Source organism: Microtus pennsylvanicus, chromosome 11 (genome assembly GCF_037038515.1).
Source record: "Microtus pennsylvanicus isolate mMicPen1 chromosome 11, mMicPen1.hap1, whole genome shotgun sequence".
Classification (NCBI taxonomy): domain Eukaryota; kingdom Metazoa; phylum Chordata; class Mammalia; order Rodentia; family Cricetidae; genus Microtus; species Microtus pennsylvanicus.
Window position 1 is genome coordinate 62446464 of NC_134589.1, and position 25284 is coordinate 62471747.

The 25284-nt window shown below is 52.1% G+C and overlaps 2 protein-coding genes and 1 long non-coding RNA gene across 4 annotated transcripts; 1 reads left to right on the top strand and 2 right to left on the bottom strand.

The window, feature by feature from the left end:
- Positions 1 to 4290: 4290 nt before the first annotated feature.
- Positions 4291 to 15546, bottom strand: Trim11 (tripartite motif containing 11). 2 transcript variants are annotated; one of them, XM_075992448.1, is made up of 6 exons: positions 15142 to 15546; positions 12211 to 12306; positions 11311 to 11541; positions 7283 to 7305; positions 7101 to 7201; positions 4291 to 5698 (listed from the first exon to the last, which is right to left on the bottom strand). In XM_075992448.1, exons 1-6 carry the CDS (start codon positions 15544 to 15546, stop codon positions 5151 to 5153), a joined length of 1404 nt encoding a protein of 467 aa, XP_075848563.1. In that variant the 3' UTR covers positions 4291 to 5150. The 2 variants fall into 2 exon arrangements, with proteins under 2 accessions (XP_075848563.1, XP_075848564.1); XM_075992449.1 differs by lacking the exon at positions 12211 to 12306.
- Positions 15547 to 15698: 152 nt separating this feature from the next.
- Positions 15699 to 24993, top strand: LOC142860751 (uncharacterized). The gene is made up of 3 exons (XR_012912392.1): positions 15699 to 15969; positions 21128 to 21381; positions 23324 to 24993. It is a non-coding gene; the product is annotated as an uncharacterized LOC142860751 (long non-coding RNA).
- On the bottom strand, positions 16570 to 23451 carry Trim17 (tripartite motif containing 17). The gene is made up of 6 exons (XM_075992450.1): positions 23023 to 23451; positions 21261 to 21356; positions 19522 to 19752; positions 17812 to 17834; positions 17614 to 17717; positions 16570 to 17220 (listed from the first exon to the last, which is right to left on the bottom strand). Exons 1-6 carry the CDS (start codon positions 23449 to 23451, stop codon positions 16670 to 16672), a joined length of 1434 nt encoding a protein of 477 aa, XP_075848565.1. The 3' UTR covers positions 16570 to 16669.
- Positions 24994 to 25284: the final 291 nt, after the last annotated feature.

Sequence of the window (25284 nt, forward strand, 5' to 3'; positions counted from 1 at the left end):
AACTTGTACCCCAAGTGATATCCACTCACCAAAATGTGGCGCCATTGGGAAAAGGGACAGAAACATAGCAAACCCCTCGAGTCGATCTTCAGCATATGAAGTGAGACTTAAAGTTTAGAGGGCCAAGGATATGCACACCTCAGCAGAGCCGGCCAAGATGCGGTCTCATCCATCCTGATCATCTGGGTTTCACCTGCACCTTGTGAAATGCGCTGATAGGTTGATAGAACTGTTTGAAATCTTTTTCGGAGATAAGTGGCCCCCCTGGATGGTGCCTTTTTCTGGGGTGGGGGTGGAGGGACAGCGATGACTCCTATTTCTTTAGGGTCTGTTGATAAAATTGAGAGACACCGGTGCTTCTTTAGAACATTATTGCTGCCAGGCTGGTAACAACCGGAGCAGATCCCCCAGGAACCTTTGGCTCCGGAAGCCTGAAGTAGTGTAGTGATATCCTGTTCCTGTATTTCTGTTAACCTTCGGGCCTCAGCTCCTCCTCGTCACAGAAAGCCGCTGGCCTCTCCCCTGCCCTAGTGTGCAGCTGTGACCTGAACATCTTGGTTGTGTCAGGTCTTGGTCAAGAGATCAATCAGGAGGCACTGCTGCGGTTGGACAGATGGCTCAGTGGTTAAGAGCACTGACTGCTCCTCCAGAGGTGCTGAGTTCAATTTCTAGCAACAGCATGGAGCCTCACAACCATCTCTAGTGGGATCTGATGCCCTCTTCTGGCATAAAGGTGTACATGCAGACAGAGTACTCATACAGAAAATAAATATTTGAGAGGGTAGGAAGAGGCCATGAACTCCTGAGGTCTTTATCTAGGGCTTGTCTTGGGATAGCTGGTTCATGGCCATGGTGAAAACCAAGCCACCCTGCAACATTACCTATACTGTGTGTGGCCTTGGATCCCCTGCTTTTATACATGGATGTTCTGATGAAGTCGCCCCATTGCATTCTCACCAGAGCCTGTGGTGAGGAAACCCATCACTACCTCTTTTCAGAGCAGGAAAAAAAACATTCCCCTTGGCCAGGATCCAAAAAGCAGTTTTACCCTCTCCCCGGAGGGCTGACCCGAGGGACCTCCCCATAGGGCCTTGACTCGCTAAGATCCTAACGTCCAGTAGCACCCTTCTAAAGAGCAAGCCTGTGACACTTAGATGCCTTCTGAAGGCTAGTCCACCTCAGGACTGCAGAAGCTCAGGCAGGGACATCTAGAAGCAGGCAAGGAGGGAGGTCCCTCTCTTGGAATAAACCCCCTTGTAGAATCTAACCTTGAGGGGCAAGCCCTTTCAGCCAGAGCCAGGCCCCTTCTGCCATGGATAGAAACAAGGCTTTGCTCCCCTTTTATCATGGTCATAGGCCAGCAATTCCAAACCAGTCTGAGAAAGACCCCGAGTGTTCATGGCCAGCGGTTTTTCCTGATTTTCACTTAGTCAAAGACTGACTGGCGCACTGTTGATATAGATGTCCTGGGGGGAAGCTGCAGCCACGCTTGCTTATAGCTGGGTGCCAGGGGTTGCTGCTCTGACTAGTCTCCTGTGGCTGAGAGGCTTTGAGGCACCAGTCGGTACTGTCTCTGCATTTTGAGAGCATCCAAGCTGGAACCAATTCTTGTTTACTGGCCCCTTAGGTCTTTTTGCACCTAGGGTACCTTGATTTCAGAACTGGGACTGGTCCCCATCTCGCCAATCTTCCCACTGCCCCCACCTCCCTGCTGTCCTGATTTCACCAGGGCCTGTGCAGACATGCCCCTCGTTGGTTGCTATAATATAATATATACAATATTAATATAGTATAATATAGCACTCGGGGCTGCTGAATATGTGACAGGGATCATTTATCTTCTCATTTGGGAGGGGAAAGTCCAAGTCTGTGCCCCCAGGACTCTGCCTCTGGTGACAGCCCCTGACTATGTCACACCCTAGTGGATGGCACTGATAAAAGATAAAATGAGATGTCCTCATGTTAATTATGAAAACCAGAGGGTGGGAGAATGGGATAACAGCTGAAGCCGCAGATGCAAACATACTACGGAACCTGGGCTTCAAGGTCCACCTACTGGGCTAGAGCTCGGCCACCGCTATGAAAGACCTCAGCCACTGCTATGGTAGAGCTCGGCCACCGCTATGGTAGAGCTCAGCCACTGCTATGATAGAGCTCAGCCACCGCTATGGTAGAGCTCAGCCACCGCTATGGTAGAGCTCAGCCACCGCTATGGTAGAGCTCGGCCACTATGATAGAGCTCGGCCACTGCTATGATAGAGCTCAGCCACCGCTATGATAGAGCTCAGCCACTGCTATGATAGAGCTCAGCCACCACTATGGTAGAGCTCAGCAACCGCTATGGTAGAGCTCGGCCACCGCTATGATAGAGCTCAGCCACCGCTATGATAGAGCTCAGCCACCGCTATGATAGAGCTCGGCCCCTGCTATGATAGAGCTCAGCCACTGCTATGATAGAGCTCAGCAACCGCTATGGTAGAGCTCGGCCACCGCTATGATAGATTTCAGCCACTGCTATGATAGAGCTCAGCCACTGCTATGATAGAGCTCGGCCCCTGCTATGATAGAGCTCAGCCACTGCTATGATAGAGCTCAACCACTGCTATGATAGAGCTCAGCCACTGCTATGATAGAGCTCAGCCACCGCTATGATAGAGCTCAGCCACTGCTATGATAGAGCTCAGCCACCACTATGGTAGAGCTCAGCAACCGCTATGGTAGAGCTCGGCCACCGCTATGATAGATTTCAGCCACTGCTATGATAGAGCTCAGCCACTGCTATGATAGAGCTCGGCCCCTGCTATGATAGAGCTCAGCCACCGCTATGATAGAGCTCAGCCACTGCTATGATAGAGCTCAGCCACTGCTATGATAGAGCTCGGCCACTGCTATGGTAGAGCTCGGCCACCGCTATGGTAGAGCTCAGCCACTGCTATGGTAGAGCTCGGCCACTGCTATGGTAGAGCTCGGCCACTGCTATGGTAGAGCTCGGCCACCGCTATGGTAGAGCTCGGCCACCGCTATGGTAGAGCTCGGCCACCGCTATGGTAGAGCTCGGCCACCGCTATGGTAGAGCTCGGCAACCGCTATGGTAGAGCTCGGCCACCGCTATGGTAGAGCTCGGCCACCGCTATGGTAGAGCTCGGCCACTGCTATGATAGAGCTCAGCAACCGCTATGGTAGAGCTCGGCCACCGCTATGATAGAGCTCAGCCACTGCTATGATAGAGCTCAGCCACCGCTATGGTAGAGCTCGGCCACCGCTATGATAGAGCTCAGCCACTGCTATGATAGAGCTCAGCCACCGCTATGATAGAGCTCAGCCACTGCTATGATAGAGCTCAGCAACCGCTATGATAGAGCTCAGCCACTGCTATGATAGAGCTCAGCCACTTCATTAACCTCTGTCCTTGAGTCTCACTCACTGCGTGGTGTCTGCTCCACCACAGGAGTTCCTGGCTGGATGTATACTCCCTCAGCAGAGGCCCTCCCTAGGGACCCATATTAGCAGCACAACACAAGACTTACAGAACCCAGTATTTGGCTTCGGTCATGGACTTCATCCTTCCTCAGAACCTGTGTCTAGCTCTTTTCCAAAGCCATGGCTAGGGCTATGAGCACATGTTGGTCTCAACCACACGGCCGTCCCCTATTTGTCAGAGTTTCCTTGCCCCAGAAATTACACACACAGCATTGTCTATAAGCCACAGCCAGTGCTGATGCATGACTCGAGTTTACATTTACTTGATAGGCTTCCCCTGCCTGGAACAAACATGTGGAAGCGTCATAGGGCATCCTCTTCAGAGAGAGCTGGTTACAGGGCAGGAGCAAGATGATGAGCTACGTGAGAAAGTACCCACCAACCCCAGGGGATCGAGTCCTTTTGGTGTCACACACTCAACATACATGTGGAATAAAGAACATATGAAACCTCCAGTTTGCCATGCCTGTGTGGGAAAGAGCTGTCTTAGATCTGGTGACCCGTGAGCCTCGTTTCTTCAGTGACTGCCTCCTTGAGCCACGTCTGCCCGGCATGTCAGTTTTTTCTTCTTTTGCTTTTTAACTGTGTGTGCAAGAGAGGGTTTTAAGCAGCGTGGGAGTGCAGATGCCCTCAGAAGCCAGATGTGTAATTCCTGGGAGGCGGAGTTAGAAGCAGTTGTGAGTTGCCCAACCTGGGAACTGAAACCAAAGTCAGTTCAAACTCTGCCAAAGCAGCATGTGCCTTTATCCGCTGAGCCACCTTACCAATCAAGGTCCCAGTTATTTTACCCACAGGATAAGCAGGACACTGTTCCAGATAACCGTTTATTTAAATGTTTCCCTTTCAATAAATAAAAGCTAAAACTCCCCGAAGTGTAACATGAAAGCAGTCACTGCTGGCTCCTGTGCGCTCGGGAACGGACTGTGGCTCACTCTGCAAGGCAGGCAGCCTCGGGCAGTGTACCAAAGCTAGCCAGACGCCAGGGGAGCCCCTCTGAAGGCAAAACCAGACAAGTCTCAGAACAGAAGGGTGTGTTCAAGTGTTGTTTCTGAGTTCCATGTCTGAGCCCCTTTTGTGCTGAATACAAAGGTGGACTCCTTTAGGATCCGCCCCCAGCAGATTTCCATCTCTGGGGCCAGGCCGCTGCCTGCTCATCCTTCCCTGTGGCCACACCCACCATGGTAAGGACTCTGAGTAGCCCTTCCATTTACTGGACCAAATCCTGAGACACTGGTGGGCTTGAAGCTGGTTCCCTACCTAACCTTGCCTAGTTCATTTCGGGGATGGCATGGCACGCTTTTTGGCACAGCAGTGTGGACAGGCCTGAATTACTTCTGGAAAAGCCCATCACATCACTGGAACCTTGAGTCAGAGGTGCTGGTGACACATGGGACTTAGTGATTTGGTGAGGGCTATTGGCACTAAGTGCTATCAGTGGTGGAGAGGATTCCCACCCTGAGGACAGAGCCCAGCCCAGTGTACTCCGACTCTTCCTGCCTCTGAGCCCGAGGACTTGTGATCCCCACCGGGAACTTGTGATCTCCACGTGTGGTCAGAAAGGCACTGTGTGCATCTCCTAATACTCACAGGACATCATCTGTCTCCTGGGCCTCTGCGTGGTCAGGGCAAGGGACCAGGAGAGGTGAAGGGACTTCTCTAAACTGTCTGGGTCACTGGGGACCAAGGGTGTCCCCAGGTACACCTATCAGCCTGCAGATGGTCATAGGGGTCGGGCTACTAGACAAAGGTGAGAAGAGGGGCCGGAGTGTACCTGAGAAGGGGGTCTCAGGGAAAATAAACAGCAGCGACCCATCTGTGGCACTGTAGAAGGAGAGATGACCAGCTTCATAGTCCAGAAAGATCCCCACACGCTTGGGAGGATCCCGTAGGGGGGAGAAGGCCCGCTCGGTGGAATTATAGAAACTCCCCAGGAACACCAGAATCCAGAACCCGTTGCCAGTTGACAGCTCCCCCTTCTCCTTTCTGTTGACATTTTCTTTACATACACCAAGCGCCCAGCTGGTACGGTCCCCAACTTCTACCTCCCAGTAATGGCGGCCAGAGGTAATGCTTTCCTGGCCTAGCACGCAGGGGCCTGGGTCAAACCGCTCCGGGCTGTCAGGCAGGGCCTGCCGCTGGTCACCACGCTGCACACTCCTCCGGTCCTCAGATAAGACCAGCTCCGGATTGGCGGTGTCTGGGTCCAGAGTTATGTCCCCTGTGGAGAAGCCCGAGGTCAACCACACTCCCAAGTCAGCCCCCCATCTGCTCTGGCAATCAGCCAAACCTTCCCCTGACTGTTGGCTGGAGCCTCATGTTGAACTAACTATTCCCAGTGAAGAACTTCACCTCCATGGGAAAAAACACCTATTCTATCTTTACCCAGAATGTTCTAGAAACTAGACCCACATCTACTTCTGATGATGAGAGGGCATTCTGACTGCCTGCTTACTACACAGTCGAGGGTGACCTTGAAGTGTAGATCTTTCTGTTCCCCCAAGTCCTGACCACTTTTTACGTTTGTTTTTTTTTCTTTCATTCCCCAATGGAGGACTGGGTTTGGGTGGCAGCGGCACCCTGGGCCCTGTAGGATTCTAACAGGGACAGGCTCAGGAACTTCCCGGACCACAGTCTCAGGAGACTTCTGGTCTACCTACCTCTGGGCCTGGTGTGCCCCCACCCCCAAGGCTTAGCAACAGAGTCCATCCCTGGCTCCTGGAAGGCCTGACAACATGCTCTGCCAGTCATAATGGTCCCCTTACATCACACCTGAACTTCTGCTGTTAAGATGGTTCAGATGGGGCCTGCTGATGATGTCAGGAGGAGGCTGGTCACCACAGCCAGCTGTGGGACAGAAGAATGTGCACTTCAGCCTCATTCACGGGCTCCAGGAGAGGAGAGGAGGCAGGAGTCAAGTTTGCTCATAATGATCTGGCACACTGTACCCACAGAACAGAGCCTCCCCCAAAACTCCTTAAAGGTGGGGATCCAAGGAGATACTGAGCTGGGGAGCTCATCAAGGTGCCAGGCAGGAAGTGTCCAGTAAAGACGGAAGGCTCCGTGCCTATCTTCCAGCCTTGTCCACGCATCTCTTTTTTGTTGTTTTTTGGTTTTTGTTTGTTTGTTTTTGTTTTTTTGTTTTTTGAGACAGGGTTTCTCTGTAGCTTTGGAGCCTGTCCTGGAACTCGCTCTGTAGACCAGGCTGGCATCGAACTCATAGAGATCTGCCTGCCTCTGCCTCCAGAGTGCTGGGATTTAAGGCATGCATCACCACTGATCAATCACACATCTCTTTCTTAACTGCAGCTTTTGTAACAGTTACTACTAAGCAAAGTGTCTCCTGGATTTTGTGAGCCACCCTAACAAATTATCTGACATTAGGTAGGGGCTGTCCTCACAACCCTTTGGAGGAAGAGCCGGGAGACAGAAATATGGGCACCCCTGGGTCTTGGAAGTGTCATTGAAGTAGGGCAGTCTTGTGAGGCTGGGCCTGATGGAGAAAGGCTTGGTTTGGAAATAGCCATGCATGGTAATATGTCTAAAGCAGAAGGAAGTTTCTAGAACAGCTGCTCTAAGCTACTGGATCCATGACAGCTCTGCTCCCAGGACTGAACACCTACCTCGGAACCTCCGCAGGATCTCCACCAGCCCTGGGACCCGGCACACGGTCCTCAGCTCCATGGGCACCACCTCTGGAGGCTGCAGCTTCACATCCTGCACCCTACAGGGGACAGCTCAGCTTCATGCCTGGGGCCAGCAGCTGGGCCCCACCCAAACCCTGCCCGGCTGCCCAGGCTCATACCTGCATAGGGCTTCCTTAATGTCCTGTAGAAGGAAGGGTACACTTGTTACCAAGGCTTGTGACCTCATCCTGGGTCTCCCCAGATCATTCCAGCCCCATTTGGCAAAGACACACACACACACATACACACACTCACGCACGTGGGATCAGGTCATAGGCCTGCGGAGAAATGTCCTGGAGGGTAGACCAGGTCCAGATCAAGCTCTGCCTCTTCCTTTCACAGAAAATGATGGGTCACTGCCTACTTTGTCCACAGAATCCCATGTAGCAGGGCTCCCTGCTACTCTTAGGACAGGACAGGCACATGTGCTTGCCCCATGAATGGGAGTGCTGTGTCAGGTGAGGCCCCCACTAAGAGCCCAGCCCTGTGCCCCCACTATGTGCCCACTGTGTCCTCTGCCCCCTCTCCTAATACTGTCTCCAAGGTCCCACAGATGCCCTGGCTTGGCCCCACGCCTTGTTCGTCCTAATCTGCACCAGCACTGCAGCCAGCAGCCAAGCTGTGTCCCTCCCTCCTCCAAACCTTGGAATGTAACTGTATTTCAAGATACAGTCTGTCGAAAATTACTATTAGATACATCCCTATTTTTTATTGATCAGAGAGGCTCCAAATGCCCCCACTACCACCAAACACAGGCTTACTACTGCTCTTGGTTACCTACCACAAATAGAAGGTAAGCCTCTATTGTTGAAGACACACACTTTGGTCGCAGGTCATAGAGAAATCAAGTTGAATGGACCTGGAAATTACCTCCCTGGTGGCTAGCTGTCAGAGGACCAAAGTCATCAACGGACTCACTCAAAGGTGGATCCTAGTGCAATGCCAACCTATGAGGCAAGATGTGCCCACTGCGAGAATAGTGGCACGGAGGCTATGGGGTAACCAACTGCTTTTTCACTGGATTTGAGACCTGCTCAGCAGGACAAAGGAATTTATGCCTGTATGGCTAGGGAGGCCCTAGGCCCTAGAGGGGAACCTACAACTGTGGATTTGCTAGACAGACATTTGTCAAACCACTTTCTAAATGTTTATGTTTCTATCTATAGGTAAGTACTGCCCTCAACCTTGGCTAGAGAAGATTCTCTTTGCAGGAGGCAGGAGGCATTGCAGAGCCTCAACACTAGTCAAGGTCCCGAGAATGCTCAACACGTCATTTCTGTCCGCATGGGCATCCCCACGAGGGACATCACAGGAGGGAGCGGAGGATGGAGAGAAATGCTGGGAAATGCTGTCTCTGGACCTGACATGCCCACTGGACTTAGGAATTCACAGCAGCCGTGGTTACCCGCACAAGACCAAGCCAGTCAGGAAGTCCAGCATGACAGGGGAGGGCTCATTAGGTGACTGCCAGGTTGTCTAGCACGTATGGAGTGAGAGAGCAGACAAGGGAAGAACAAATGCTGGGGTGGCGGGGAGTAGGGCATAGGTGTATGAAACTTAAAAAAATTCTTTTTGCTTTTCTTTCTTTTCTTTTTTTTTTTTTTGTTGGTTTTTCAAGACAGGGTTTCTTTGTACAGCCTTGGTTATCCTGGAACTCACTCTGGAGACCAAGCTGGCCTTGAACTCACAGAGATCTGCCTACCTCTCTCTGCCTCCTGAGTGCTGGGTGCCACCACCACCCGGTGAGAACCAATAAAATTTCTTTAAAAAAAAAAGTCCCAGCAGGGAGGTGATGTTGCACACCTTTAATCCTAGCACTCAGAGGTTGAGGCAGGCAGATCTCTGTGAGTTCAAGGCCAGCCTGGTCTACAAAGTGGATTTCAGGACAGCCAAGGCTATAAAAATCCAGGGAAAAGAGGAGCAGGAGGGGAGCAGGCAGTAGTGGGGTACAAGTGGGGGAAGGATGGGGGGGCACAGGTGCAGCTAGGCAGCCTGGTGCTGTGACATACGAGTGGATGGCCAAACCCACCACATACAAAAACAAATTCAAATCTGGTATTCACACAGATCTCTGCACCCCTAACTCCAAGTCACCCCTTCTTCCTAAAACCTTCCAGCATTTTGTTTTCCTATAGCCCAGGAGGGTGACTGTGGCTAACAACCTGTACCTGATCACGTCTGATGAATCACAAATGGGTTTGACTTTTCGTGTTTCCTGTCTGGACCAGTGACTCTCACTAGTTGCTCACAAGAGTATGAGCACCTTATCGTGGGTACACCGCACACGCATGCACGCATACACACACCACACACAAAAAACCTTTCCCTAACAACATACAGCAATGTGTATTTATCTTTGAGAAGGAGCATGAGATTTGAATAAACTTAGCATGCGCACGCGCGCACGCACACGTTAGGTGTGTCAGTGCATTTAATCTGCTCTACCGGCATAGGCCTCTGTCTCCTTCCTCTCTGTTCCCCTGGTCTTCCCTTCAAGAGCTCCCAGAGACATTTCTATTTGGCAGGCTCTAGCCATCTGACAGCTTGGTAAAGGTCAAAATCCTTGGGTGTCTCTTTCCAGTGAGCCACAATCCTGCTATGGACCCAGCACCTGGGCCCCATAGGGAGCCTCTGTCCTACATGGAAGGCAAAGGGCCAGTCTTAGATCCCACATCTACATACCAGGAAGATGGTATTGGGGTGTCGGGTGGCACAAAGCACAGCCAAGTCCCTAAGGAAGGGCAACGGTGACCCCCACAGCTGCACTCAGCAGTCACCCCCTGAATCCCATCAATGCCCACTTGACAAATGGGGAGATTGAGGCCCTGAGCCTGTTGAAGGGTCCTAGAACTGACTGCACACTGTTCATGTCATCTAGACTGCCCTGCGACAGAGGGCAGAGGGACAGAGTGTTCTGGTTTGGGGGAAGTGAAGAGAAGCCAAGATTCAGGGCGGAGCAGAACTGAGGCAAACACCTTGGGGATAACTTTGAAAAAAGCATCAAAGAAGAAGCGAGGTGCAAAGGGACTGGCTACATTTTGAGATACATATGGAAATTTAATCCCCACCACGAGGTCTTCTGAGGAGGACTTTTCTGAAGTGATTTGTCCTAGTGGTCCCGAGAGCCCCTATCAGAGGCTGCTGCCTGACCTTAACTCCCCAATCTCACATTGCTGTAGCAGAAAATGAGGGGGACGACCCCCCACAAAGATAACCAGACATTCAAGGTGTGAAAGGGTTCGGGTGTGAGTCCTACTTAGCTCTCAGGGTCCAGGAGCAAGGATGAGTAACCAGCGAGGGACAGAAGCACCCCCCTGAGCTAAACGAGTCCTATCCTGTCCCCCAAAGTACACGGGCTGGCCTACATCCACTCTGCTGTGTCCACAGAGAACAGCCTGAGAAGATGGGAAGCCTTTGCTGGGACTCCTTTCACAGTCTGCCTCACAGTGTGCCCTCGTTTCAGGCCTGTACATTCAACTGACTGGGGGTTGAAAGTAAAATCACATCTGGACTGAACACATGACATTTACCCTTCCCATTATCCCTTAAAAATGGCGCAGCAGCTGTTGAGAGCGTGTTCTGAATACTCAGACTCTCCGGTCAGCCCACAGCAACGGAAGGCAGGCAGAGGATGTGCATAGCTGATACACAAACCCTGTACCCTTTCATATAAGGAACTGGCGCATCCCCACTGGGAGCCTTGGGGGCTGGCATCCCTCTCTGTGGACATCAAGGGCTACTTCTCTTTCTTTTATTCATCACACCGAGTGCTGGGTGGCAGAATGCTGGGACACCCGTCTTAGTCGCTGTGATATTTACAGAAGACGGGCAGGCCAGGCTCTCTGTAGACTCGAGTCTGTTATGGACAAGCTCGGCCAACACTTTCCCATTCTGAATCCTTTGCCAGCTCATCCCCCTCACATGGAGCACAGTAGGAAATACCAGGCCTGCGTGTGGCCAGTGGTGGAGGCAGAAGGCAGGCAAGTGGCTGGGACTTGGGGCTGCACTGCCTGCCCCGTGCTCACCCTGCAATAGGAAGGAGCAGACCCTGTGTGTCTGGAGAGGAAGCAGCGTGCCCAGCAGTGGGGTGAGGGTGTTCCCCTTGGGAGTACCGTGGAGCTCCGGACATTCCGCCCAGCCCACTCACCTGCAATAACCCCAGCGCTGGCAGCTGGCAGCGGTTCTCAAGCTCCGAGATGAGGGCTGCCAGCTGTGTGCTTTGCTGGCCAAGTCTCGTGGCACCTTCGCGCAGCCGTGGCAGGACCTCCAGCTCCTCTTCATCCAGCTTCTGCAGCAGTTGCTGCTCCTCCTCTGCCAACAGGCGGCGCAGCCTCTCAAACTCGCCCAGCACATTCTGCCGCTGGCTCTCCACCATCTTCTGTAGGGCACAAGAAAGACAGCTGAGGGTGAGGCCTGATGCCAGACCAGAGACTGACCATTTGAGGGTGCCCATACCCCAAATCCACCACCCTAGGCTGATCAGACACAGAATAGACCATCAGGAGCTGTCTAGACCCCAAGAGCTGACAGCGCACCAATCTGTCATCGGTGGCTGCCCAGATACACCGACAACTCGGGGCGAGATTCACAACCCAAACCCACCCCTTGAGCCAGCCGACCTCCAATCTACCACCTGTGGCTACTCAGACTCAAGATCCATTCCTGAGCCCAGCCACACCCAACATCTGTCACAAAGGCCCCAGATGTCAGCCAGACCAAGCTGCCATTGCAAAGCTAGATACGCTAACGCCAAATACCTCCCTGACCCCTAAATACACTATGGGAGACCTCCCCATACCTGGCCTGCTCCTGACATCCATCCAGATCCATTCTTGGGATCCCTCATGTCTGCTCCCTCTATGACCCTGAACTCAAGCATGTCAGGACCCCAGGAAGGGCAGAAGGACAGAATCAAACTTTAGCATCCTCGATGACACACACACACACACACACACACACCCCGGCCTGACCACAGGGTGTCTCGGGCTAGTCTGGCATCCAGCTACTGACTCAATGCTCCCTCCTTCACCCCGGACCCAGCACCTGCCTGCCACAAGGCACAGGTTTCCTCAGCCTGGGCTTGGAACAGCATCGCATCCTCCATTTGTTTCCGCAGGTGCTCCAGTGACTTCTCCAGCCTCCCCTGGTGGGATGGAGACCAGGCGGTGCCATGAGAATCCTGACTGGCATCGGGCCCTATGGGGGGGGCCCAGACACAGAAGTCTGCCTCTTCCCTCCTGACCAACCTCTTCCCCATTAGGCCAAATGAAATTTGTCCGGATAATGGCAGGATACAATGCTCCCCAGTGGCAGGTATCCTCCTGATTTGGCAGTATCCCCTTTAGTGACAAAAGCTACCCCTCCCCCAACTTACCAAATGTCAAGGTTCCTCCTTATTTTCGGTTCTAGCCCTGTGACCCTATGTCAGTTCTGCTGGCCTCTACAGAGTAGACAGCTTGTTCCCTGCTTGGTGGGCCACCCAGGCTCCCTCAACAGGACACACCCACCAAGCTGGCACTGAAGACTGAGCTTCCCTCCTCCCTCCAAGTCACATCTCCCTCCTCTTCACGTGTGGTCATAAGGGGTCACAGCAAGTCAGAGGCTAAGATTTGAGTGTTCCCCAAAATTCCTAGGTTGAAAACCTGATCACCTAGGTGATGAGCAAGACTTTTGGAAGGTGACTGAGATATGAGAGTAAGGCCCTCTGGATAGGATCTCAGAGTTCCTGCTTCTTCCACGGGAGAACACAGCAAGAAGGGGGCCACTTGTGAGCCGGGAAGCAGTCCTTACTAGACACATCTTGCCCTTGGACAGCCTCCAGGGCTGTATGCCACAGCTGTCTGTGGTTAAGACAGAGGTGGGAACGTACCACGGGGGCTCAAACCAGATGCAGATGTGACTTCCCATCCCACCTTTCCTCCCAGTGCCTCGTCTGGGTTGGATCTGATCCCGTTTCCATTTTCACGTCCCTGCAGTTTTGTGTACCCCAGAATGGCAAGCATTCCTATGAACAGGTCAACTGGGTAGCGTGTGTTTGTCTCCAACAGGGTCTGTTTATATCGACCCAAACCTTATCAACTCCAGGCCTGGACAAGGTGCTAGAGGAAATTCTGCTGTCAGTTAGGGAGGAGAGGTGGAACACCCAGCTGCCAGCTGGGCTCGGCTGTGATCAGGGCTATGGCAGAAGCCCCGGGCCTGTCCCAGATGCTGTGTAACTTCTCTTCTCGCTTGGCCCCCTCATTATGTCCACCTCCAGCTTGTGATCCAGGTTCTGTCCATGTCTTTCCCATGTTTTCTCCTGGAACACAGGGCCTCACACGTGCTAAGCAAGTGCCTTACCAGAGTTACATCTAGCCCTCTCTCTATGTTGTAACAGGGACTGGCTTTGCACTTACTCTGCAACCCAGGTAGGGCCTGAACTTTGATTTCCCTGTCTCAGCCTTCTGAGTAGCTGGACAGACATGAGCCACCATACCCAGCCATTTTCTCATAAAAAAAAAATCCTTATTATCTTGATTACATGTATGTCTGCAAGTGGGATGTACACCTCAGGGTTCATGCCTGTAGAAGGCAGACATGTCAACTCCCCTTAGAGCTTGGGTTACAGGTAGCTATGAGCGGCCCAGCATCAGTGCTGGGAACTGAACTCGGGCAATCTGGAAGAGCAGTAAACTCTAACTACTGGAGACATCACTCCTGCCCCCATTTCCCCATTATCCGTGCTGAGGTCAGGGACAGCATTTTAAACAGGGTGACCTCGTGAAGCAGCAGCAAAAGCTTCAAGTTCTGGTTGCCCTGAGATAGCCTGGATTCTCCCCTCAGCTTCCAGTTCCTGCCTATGTGAACCCTCCTCCCACCTCTCTGAGTTTACTGCAGAACTGGAGGCTCTCCTCTGGGTACTACTCACGCATGGCCCCGGGAGCCACAGCCAAAGAGTGAACTTGTCACCAGAGCCATGGAAGCCAGCATGGCCCAGGGGACCCCATGCCAAGCTCCGATGAGTGAAGGAATGGCAGAGCCACTGATCACAGGTAAAAGCCGTTTGCTGACTTCATGGTGTCCCTGTTAAACTGTGTCCCCATTCGCAAACCTGCCCAGGTGCTGTGAGGTTTAGGTGGAGGTGAGCGCTTCTGCACAGACACAGATATAGGCAGGCAGAAGGCAGAGTTCTGCAGGAGACACTATGTCTTTAGCGTCCTACTTCCTAGACCTAGACAAGTGCTGAGACCGGGAAGTCCAGGGCTCTTTCTGGTAACTCCACCTGTTTGGAAAAAGCCCTAGGGTAACGGCTTCTCTGAGTATTTCTTTTTCCTTGTGACGCCCTATGCAGAAGAAAACGCTATTTGAGCTGTAACTTTTCTCCTGTTGATCTGTCTTGGCAGCTTAATTGTCAAGCTCAGACAATGACCCTAACAAGAAAGAGGACAGGCTTTTCTTCTTCTAATAGAGCAGTTTTAGTGTTGCCCTGCCAGGATTTATCATGTCACTTCTGGAAAGATGTGGGTCCCTTTCAGCACCATCAAGGGGCTTGCGGTGGCAGAAAGGTAAACCCACTGAACCAATGAATCCGGTAAGGCGCAAGCAAGACGAAAACCACAGGGATAGCTCTGTTTATAAGTTTCGATCCCCTGTGCTGAAATCCAAAGCAAAGGAGACTTGGTGCCTGCTTATTCTGGTGACCTGAGTTCATGCTGGGATGGTAACATATTGGCCGAGTGTCAACTCTGACGTCAGCCAAACTGTTAATCTCACAGCCACAGCGGCGCCTTCAGTTCTCCCAGCCCAGTCAAGACTGACTGCCAGCACCCGGTTTTCCCGGAATGCCGGTGCAATCGCATCCTGGGAAAAGACAGGCTACACTCTGACCACCTCACGGGACCAGGATAACTGTAACTTACACTCCCTCACCCGAGGAGGGACAGTGACGGGACTTCCCTTCGCTCCAGGCACGGACCGGTTTGCACCCGGCAGAACGCACCTTGAGGTCTTCGGCCGCGTCCTGCAGCGGTCGTACCCGGTGAGCCCAGTGCTCTGAGCGCTCGCAGGTGGGACACAGCAGGCAGAGGTCGTCGCCGCAGAAGGTGGCCAGCGGCTCGCGGTGCGCCGCGCACACGCCCTGCGGGACTGGCGACGGCGGGTGCAGGCGCCGGGCCATTTCTGCCATTTTGGCGAGCGGGCGGTTGGGTCGCAGGTTCCTCTGCGCCGACAGCTCGCGGCACTCGGGACACGCATACGGGCCCTCGGGCTGGCCCCAGCAACGTCGGATGCACTCGCGGCAGAAGTTGTGACCGCAGTCGGTCATCACCGGGTCGGTGAAGTAATCGAGGCAGATGGCGCAGGTGGCCTCCTCCTGGAGGTTGGTGGACAAGTCTGGGGCCGCCATGGTGCGGGTGGCAGCGCCTGGACCAGGCTCTTGGCGGTGCACGGCGATCAGGCTACTCCGCTTGAGTGGGCTGAAGGGGGAACCGGCTCGGGACCAGGTGAACACACTCCCGGCCTCCCGTGTAGTGGGTATGCCCGGTACTAGGCTCGCAGACTTCCGCCGGAAGAGGAACCGTGGCGGAAGCAGGAAAGTTTTTTTTTTTTTTTGGAACCCGCTTTTGTCCTGGATTGGCCGCTGCTTGTCACACGGCCTGGAGGTGGGACCGAATTGGAGCACATTAGAGCGCCTATTCACGGTGACAGGTCTCCGCAGGGGTGTCTCCCGCTCCCCAAGGCTGCAAACTTTGGCCGCAGGTCCGGAAAGGGATGTAGAGGAGTACCGAGGCACAGGACGACCCCGAGGACGTGCAAACACATCCAAGCGGTGGGTGATGGAGTTGGTTTCCCAATGCGCTTTCACCCTGTGTCCACAGCCCTCAGCACCCCTGGACAGTTGTCGCTCAGACACCCCCCAACACCACCCTCATGTCTGGGGGCAAACCCGAAGCGATCAGGGATAGGAAACGAGAAACGGTGTCCGGCCGTGGGTCCAGAAGGGTCACAGTGAAAACCACTTCGGAAATGCGCGCGTTTGCCAGGGTGCCAGTAACTTGTAACTGGAATGGGAAGCGAGGGGTTCTTCGGAGAGGGAATGATAGGAAAGGGCACTTGGAGGAAGGAGTGAGGAGCCCTTCCTAATCATCTTAAGGGGGTGGGGGGCGGGAGCGAGCTCCACCTTCTCTGTGAAGGATCCGAAGGCCAGAGGGCACTAGGAACCAGGACATCAGCAAGCTTTGGGGCGAGACCAAAGCTAACAAAACAGAAGACCAACTTGCCCGGTGAGCAAGTTCACTCGGAAATGTCGGGGCCCTTTCCAAAGTTACCCTCATTTAGCATCTTATCAGTAGTCAGTTCAGAATTTGAGCATTTTAATCGTGGTTGTATTTTGGGAAATTGTCCTGCTAGCACAGGTATTGGCTCTCGGCACTCCCAGAGAAAGCCTGGGTAGGTAGCCACGGTGGTGAAGTGCCCTGACTTCCGGGGAACCCAAGGCACGCCCAGGGACTGTGTCTGGTTCCAAGCCTCTATCCCTTCACCCACATGGTCACTGTGGAGATGACCATCTGGCCCGACTTTGGAGTTCCCAAGCAGAAGAACGGCAGCAGCGGCCCAGGGAAGGCAGCCTGGGAGAAGCTATGCAAGTGACACCCATCGTTCACACTGTAGAAGGACACCTCCCCAGCCTGGAAGTCCAGGAAGATGCCCATGTGGCTGGGAGGCTCAGTGAGTGTGATGGGAGTGGAGTCGGGTAACAGGGACAAGTGCTTCTTCCCCTTGGACAGCTGCACTACCCAGAACCCATTTTCCGGGGATTTGGGCACCCTGTCCTTCCGGCTCACGTTGTCCCTGCACACGCCTAAGGCCCAGAGTGCATCCCCGGTAAGATTCATGCCCACTTCCCAGTAGTGCCTTCCAGAGGAAAAGCTCTTCTGTCCCACAGCGCAGGGGTAGGCCACGAACCGGTCCTTGCTGTAGGGGGTGCTGCCCTCTGGTGGTGGGCTCAGGTACCGCCTTTGGCGGCTCTCGTACAGGAGGAGATAGGGGTACGCAGAGTTGGGGTCCGGCACCACATCTTCTACAGAGGGTCCAGGTGGACAGAGAAAAAGAGGTCATTCAAGGTCAAAGGTGGGAAGGCCAGAACCTTCAAAATAGGCAGGGGTGAGGCATGGTGGCCAAATGGCTCTTTTCCATACCCACTCAAAATCCTCCCCTCCACCAGTTCCAGCTGAGAATCGGGGTTACCTAAGGGTTCCACACTCTAAATCCCCGTGGACATTGATGACGGTGAGTCACTGGGGATAACTGGGGAAAGCTTAATTCAGCAGATGGTCAGACTTGGAAAGACATTAAGTACAGTTTAAGGCACTAATCTCCAGTTGGTGACTCTGATCCTGCGTGGCATCCGGGTAAGGTGGAGCGGTGTCAAGGGAACTGGGACTCGCGATTGGAGACCTGGGTGTCCGCTTACCTTGGAAACTTTTGAGCACTTCTATCTGCCCTGGAACTCGGCACACGGTCTTGATGGCCACGGGGAGGGCAATCTCTGGATACTTCACGCAGAGGCTCTCCTTCCTCCAAGGAACACAGGCTCATGTGCTCTCTGGCTCTCCGTGTGGCCCTCCCTCACCCACCTCCACCACGACCCCTACTGAGGGCGACAAGGTACCTGGCCAAGGTGTCCTTTATGTCCTGCAAACAACGGGGAGGAGAGTTAAGAGCTGGTCCCGCTGGTTACCTTTAAGCTACCTCTGTTGCCCACTGCTTTGGGACATGTCCCCTTCCGGACAGCCCCTTCCCAGATAGCTGGTTCATATGCTCCCTGGATCTTCTTCCCTTTCCCTCCATTTGACAGGCGCTAACCATCTCCTCACGGTCACAAGCCTGGGGTCAGCGGAGAGTAGGTGACAAGTTCTGCGAAACCTGCACCACTTACCTTTGCAGTAGAGGGGACAGACCACAGGGCCCCTGCTAAGCAAGCACTCTACCACTGAGCCACCCCCCACCCTGCTCTTTACCCAATACCTCCTTTGAGGCAACTAAGCCTTGGATCAGTTGTCCTTGTATGTACCACGCCTTTGTGTGTGTGTGTGTGTGTGTGTATTATAATGCCGTTTGCGAGTCTGGCATAGAAGATGCTAACAGAACAGCACCACCCTAACAACAGAGTAAGTCTGTGCTCCCCATCCATCCAAGCGACCCCAGCAGGCCACCTGCAGAGAGCTTCGCTTGAAGGAGGCTGCTCAGGCATCTCCGTGGCACAAATAAGTTGCCAGCTTCTCTGCTCCTGTGCTTCGGAGCCATTGTTAACTAAGTGTTACTCGTGCATGACCACAACCCATGGAACATGTAACCCAGGTTACACCCACAACCCATGCCCCCACAGTAGCTTTGACAGCCGAGACAGTTATTGGTGATAACACACAGACACCGTGAACTAAGGACTGGTTCACGCCCTGGGTGGATTTTATCGGAGTATCCTCAGAAGAGCATGCAGTTTAAAACCTAAGAATCCTTTGCTTTCTGGATTTTTTTTTCCCTTCAGTATTTTCAGGTTGAGCATAAGTGAAGCCATTCAGGAAGTCAAGCTGTGGATAAGGAGGGCAGGGTCTTGAGTTTTCCTTCTTTGGACTCAAGCAGCTGCGGATCCAGTTAGGGTGCATACAGCAATGGGGCAAAGAAAGAGGGCAGGGAGCACAGTGGGCACGGTTTGAGGAGAGAGAGCCTAGGGCCTCTGGAGAGTTTCTAGAGACCCAGAATCTACAAATACCATTAACCTCTGGCCTGGGAAATCCATGCATTTATAGTGTTCCCCAGTGGTTCGCTGCCTTGTCTAGATGTGGTGTGCTCCCGGCAGAATCAGGTTGGAATTTAATTGCTAGCGTCACAGTGTTGAGCAGTCACAATGTGGGCCCTTAGGAGGTGAGGCAGCCACAGGTCCCTTGAGGTAAATGGAGATGAGAGGGGGTGAAGAAGTCACCTTGCCTCATTCACACTGGCAGATGCTGGCTGACTTTTGTCATGAGGCCTTCACCAGAGGAGAGCAGTTGGTAATACCATGCTCTTGGGCTTCCAGAGCTCTGGGCTAAAACAGCCTCATTTTTTTTTTAAAAAAAATGCATTTTATTGTCTCTCCCTCAGTGTGTGTGTGTGTGTCTACTGGTGGGCACTGTGAGATGTTTGCTGTCCAGCATTGAGATGGGATGGGTAGGTGGCCCTCAGCCCAGCCCAGCCCCGTCCTGTGTGTCAGGCTGCATGCATTCTGCAAGCTCCTGGGCTGAGCGCACATCCTCAGACCATGCCCCACCTCATGGTGCACCCACAGGTTTGTGGCAGCACAGGGAAGATCCCAGGGATTCTCAGCACCCTCTGGCCTCACCTGCAGCATCTGGAGGGGATCCTGCTGGGCCTGCCCCTCCAGCTGCAACAGGAGCAGGTCCAGAGAGCTGCTTTGGTTATCCAGGAAGGTCTTGCTGTCCTGCAGCTTCCCTACGGTATCCTCTTCCTCCTTCTTCAGGACCTGGAGAAGCCGACGTTCCTCTTCCACCAAGAATAGGACCACCTTCTGGAACTCCTCCAGGATGCGCTCTCTGCGCTCCTTCACTTTCTCCTGTGGGAGTGGGATGTGCCCAGACAGGATGGCTTTCCTTCAAGGTTGCCACACAGCAGTTCTAGACAGTTGGTGACCTAGAACTCTTGGTCAAAGTTGGAAATCAGGGCCTTTGACAGAGGTCCCTATGTCATCTCTTGTTACACCCTAACAGATCAGACCCTGAGTGGCAGCATTCACACATTCAAATGTCTGTGTGTCCTGGTGTGGGTGGGTTCAGAACATGCCACCTCAAGGAAGGACACAGGCATGATTCGTAAAAAGGACAGTGGGCTCCTAATGACCAGGCTAAACGTCAGACTGGAGTTATCTCTATCCCTAAAGCTGACCAAAACTCCTAAGAAATCAGAATTTCACCACAAGAGCTAAACTTTCCAGTCAGGCCCTTCCCTCCCTCCTTGCTTTCCTCTCTCCTACAGTGGGCTGTGTGTGTGTGTGTGTGTGTGTGTGTGTGTGTGTGTGTGTATGTATGTACTTGTCTTCCTTTTTTTTTTTCTGAGACAGGCTCTTCCCAGGTAGCCCTGGGTGGCCTAGAACTGGCTCTATAGTCCAGGCTGACCTTGAAACAACAGATCTTGCTTTTGCCTCCTTGAGTTCTGGGGTCACACACGTGTGCGCCAACAAGCCCAACCCCCCCCCCCATAGGTCATTTCCTGTGAACAGGAGGAAGTCACTTGCCCAGCAGTGATAAAGGACTGTTAACCAACTGGTCATTTTTCTATTGTCTCCCTGATCCCACTTCACACAGAAGATAGCTTTGGAATGGAATGGCCCATCTGCAGCCCTTCTCAGATGCGAAGGTGCAGCCCACATTTGTTTTATGAGAAATTTGCCTGGTTCTAGAAGAAATAGAGCTATGTAAGATCTGAACTAATTTAAAAAAAATCCTTTAAAAGGGACTGGAGAGATGGTTTAGCAGTTAAAAGCACTGCCTGCTCTTCCAGAGGACCAGGGTTTCCCAGCACCCATACAGGCTCACCCATCTTTAAGTCCTGTCCTGGGGGTCCGATGCCCTCTTCTGGCCTTGTCTGGTACTGCACGCACGTTTTTCATAAACACACCCAGGCAAAATGAATTAAAATATTGTCTGAACTAGTCAGGTGCAGAGGTGCTATAGTCATAGCTAGCTGGGAGGCTGAGGCAGGAGGATCACTTAAGCCTACGAGTTTAAGGCTAACTTGAATAATTATGAAGACCCTGTCTACAAACAAAACCTTTTACATGTGGTGTGTTGTAATTTGTCCTCTGACCAACTTCATTTGTTCTAGCAGGCTCCATCACCTGAGACTCATTTTTCGTTTAAGGACCATCCTCACTATTATTAAAATCATCTTTTAAAATCCTGCTTACCTGTCTTGTGTAAACTTAATTCCAGGTCAGACACCAAACCTTCAGAGTCCAGGAACCCCTTTCCACCCTGAGGCCTCCCACCCTGAAAGGGCCCTTCCTGTCATGGGATGAGGATGGATATGGAGACACAGGATGGACGACAGCCATTGGGCACCCACCTGCCATTGAATTAAGGTCTCTTCCCCCTTGGCTTGCAGCGTCTCCGTCTTCGTCACCTCCTCCCGAAGATACTTTATGTCTTCCTCCAACTTCGCCTGGATACACAAACACAGGCCTCAGGTAAGTGGATCCCATGTCTGCTTATGTCTGGACTGTGTGGTCTTTCAGGCTGCACTGAGACCCTCTAACAGGAGCTCAGGGAACCAGACAGTCCCCACCCCCAAATAGCCTCAGTCTCCCAGATAGCTATAACTATAGCCATGCACTTCTGCACCTGGCTAGTTCGGATAATTTTTTAAAATTCATTTTGCCTGCATGTGTTTCCGAAAAAATGTGCATGTAGTTCCAGGCAAGGCCAGAAGAGGGCGATGGAACTCCTGAAGCGGGACTTAAAGACGGGCTAGCCTCTTGGGTGCCAGGAATCAAAACAAAACGAAAATCAGAGCACTTTGGCAGCGAGGTGTTCAGCACACAACACGCACGAACAAATGACCTTCAGTCAGGAAGTAAAACTGGATGACTGAAGGTTCCAGCTCCCCACTCCAGTGGCCATGCCAGGCTGTGGGCCCCGAGTTAGCCCATGAGACGTTGAGGAAAGGAGTCTTTATTGACCTGGGTTTTGGAGATTAGATCACTGTAATATACACTATATTCGTAAATTGTCTATGCTGCTTGAACTCACTGAGCAGCTGGCTTTGGAAGCAGGGTAGCCCTGCATCTATTTTACACTCGGGCATGTTTGTCTCAAAATGTCCTTGAAAGTCCCTTGTCCTGGGATGGGCTGGTCCCCTAACTGTGATAAGTAGGGGGAAAAAAACAACAACAAGCAAACTGCAAAATAGCCCAAGAATAAAAATGTGCCCTCGAGAACAACTAGAAGACAAGGCATTTTCCAGAGGTTAGGGCTGTTGATCCTGTGATAGAAAAAACGCATCATGAGGAACATCCGTGGAGAGAAAGCTCAGTTAAAACAAATTAAAAAACTCCAGCTGACTGCCTCAACTGCCCCAGTCAACTCTGCTGACGTCTCTAAGTCCCTGATTTGGCAACGTTGCCTTTTGCTCCTTTGATCAGGCTCCTCCCTCAGTTGTCTCCAACCCAAGTTGTCAGCTTGCTGTTGTGACCTCATTGGATGAAGTCTTGCGTTTCTCTACTGCTTCTGCTACTCATTGTCTTTACTTTTGCTTGCTATACACCTAATTACATCCCTCACTAATAACCGTGCTACCCTAGACCCTCCTTGGGAACAGGCAGATCTGGCATACATCTATTTTGCCCTGGGGGCAAAGGACACTTCCTTCCTGTTGCCTGGCCTCCAAGCATGCATGCGCATCTCTCTCTCTCTCTCTCTCTCTCTCTCTCTCTCTCTCTCTCTCTCTCTCTCTCTCTCTAACAGCAGTGCTCTTTTTTTAAAAAAATATTTTTATTTATTATGTATACAGTGTTCTGTCTTCATATATGCTTACTCGCCAGAGAGGGCACCAGATCTCATTGCAGATGGTTGTGAGTCACCATGTGGTTGCTGGGAATTGAACTCAGGACCTCAGGAAGAGCAGTCAGTGCCCTCAACCTCTGAGCCATCTCTCCAGCCCCCTAGCAGTGCTCTTTTTATGAACTGAAAGTCTACATTCCTCACACCTTGAGTAGAAGCCAACTTGACAGATCCCCCAGCCCCAAGCATTGATCACTAGCCCCTGGTCATTCTTCCCCAGTGCTGGCCAAGGCTCCTCCTGGACAGGAGGCCCCTCATCTTGCATTCACCTTATACTCCCTTGCAGCCTCATCCACAGGCTTCACACTGTGCACCCGGTGCTCCTGGGCCTCTCTGCAGACCACACAAATAGGGCTCTGGTCATCCTGGCAGAAGAGCTTGAGGGGCTCTTGGTGTGTCTGGCACAAGTCTCGCTTCTGCAGCCCAGGGTGCTGGCGGGCCATCTCTGCCACCTTTGTCAGTAGGCGGTTGGGCCTCAGGTTCCTCTGAAGGGACATCTCCCTGCACTCGGGGCAGGGGAAGCAGCCCTTCTGCTTCTTCTTCCCTTTCTTGGCCTTCCCTTTCTCCCAGCTCATCATGATGCAGTTTCTGCAGAAGTTGTGGCCACAGGCAGTCATCACAGGATCGATGAAGTAGTCGAGGCAGATGGAACATGTGGCCTCTTCTTGCAGCCTTCTGGCAAGTTCCACAGCATCCATGGCTCCTGGGGAGAAACAAGGGAAAGTTTCCACTGTAACCCCCTGGCAGGCAGAAGCACAGAACTGGCACCCCATGGCTGCCTCCTCTGTTGCTCCTTCATGGATGAGGAAAAACGCTGGTGTCCGAATGTGGCATACAAAGACACTCTGAACAAATGCTAGCCAGACCCCTGAATCTTGGCTGCTGCGTGTGAACTTGGTCCCTAAGTCAGCTTAGCCACAAGCTCCTTCCCATGCCTTCTGGGGGTCCCCAGCTGTTGTGCATCTGCAGTCAAGTCCCGCCTCAGCCCTAGGGCCACACTTCCACCCCAAAAGGCTGCCACGGAGTCAAGTGCCAGAGTACTAACGTTAGCAAATCCCTGGTAAAGCAAAGGAACTTAGAAAGGAAGGGCGATCCTTTCCGTTAAGGTGCAACACAGAAATGACAACACAAAACACACAGACAGAGGGGCTCCATGCAGACACATGGACACAGGAACAAGGGGCTGCGTGTAGACATGAAGACACATGTGCATACAAACTTGCACACGGGTAAGCATGTTTGTAACTACACATGAACACATCTACACAGAAAACATGTGCAAGCACACTTCCACAGCGACAAGCACAGGCATGTGAACACACACACATGAAAGGATTCAGGAATAAGACTATAAAAACGTAGATTCCAGAAATAGGAATGTAAAAATAAAAAAATATAAAGTTGTAAGCCTAGGAGAATGAGAACAGACGTCAGCAGCTTCCTCAGTAGCTTAAGGATTAAACTAGTAACAGCGGGTTATTTCACTTTACAACCCATAGCTCTATTTACAAGGCCAAAGCATCTCTCTGCAAACTGAGAGCTAGCCTACGGATATGAGCTGAGTCAACTTTTAGGAAATAGATATATGACCTCTGGGTTACGCATTATCCCTGCTATGTGAAACTGGCAGCCTCGAAGGGAAGACACAGGGCTTCAGTAAACACTATCTGGAAGTACCCAGGAAGACAATAGGCTAAGCACAAACATTAGTTTAACTGAAAAATGAAGATTGTAAAGTAAGGTAATTTGTATCTGAGTTTTACCTTGAGATTATGTGAGAAGCTTTTTACTATCTTCTAAGTTCGCAGCCTAAGAACCACTTATTCTAATTTATTAACCCTCTGATATGACTAGCAGTCCCTTTTTCTGACTAATTGCTAAAGACATCTGTTTTCTTGCAATTAGTGACTTTCACTGTAATCTGCTCTGAAACATATTTCAGGATAGTTGCCTAGTTACCCACTGACGTTAGAACCCACTCCCCCTTAGGGTCTCCCTTGACTAACCCGCAGTTGGGGCAAGATCATAAAAATTCCTTTGTTTCAGCCCTAATGCTTGGTGTCCCTACTATAAAAAGTGGGTTCAGAAACCGGCCGTTTGCCACAGCCTAACAAACACCATCTCTGGCTGTGGTCTCAGCTAGCTGATGAGCTTCTGTGCCCCGTGTTGTTATTATTATTATTATCATTAATTTTTAAGTTTGCTTCTGGTTTTCCTGGAATCTGGTTTCTGGAATAAAGTTTACTTCTGGTTTATTAGACTTTGGTGGTCTGTCCCATCTTTGTGTGACCCCCCTGGACCCAACAACACACACACACACACACACACACACGTTCATAAACACATGTACAATGCACTGGCTCCCTGGAGTCCTCCTACCCCAGGCAGTGGAGACCCTGAGCTGCCCCCATCCTCTTTCCCAAACTCCCTATTGAAAGTTCAGAAATGAAGCTGACCCAATACTTCCTTCCTGTCCCCTCTTCTCAGTCCTTAAAGTCAAGGCATTTTCGGACATTCCTGAGTGGTTGCCA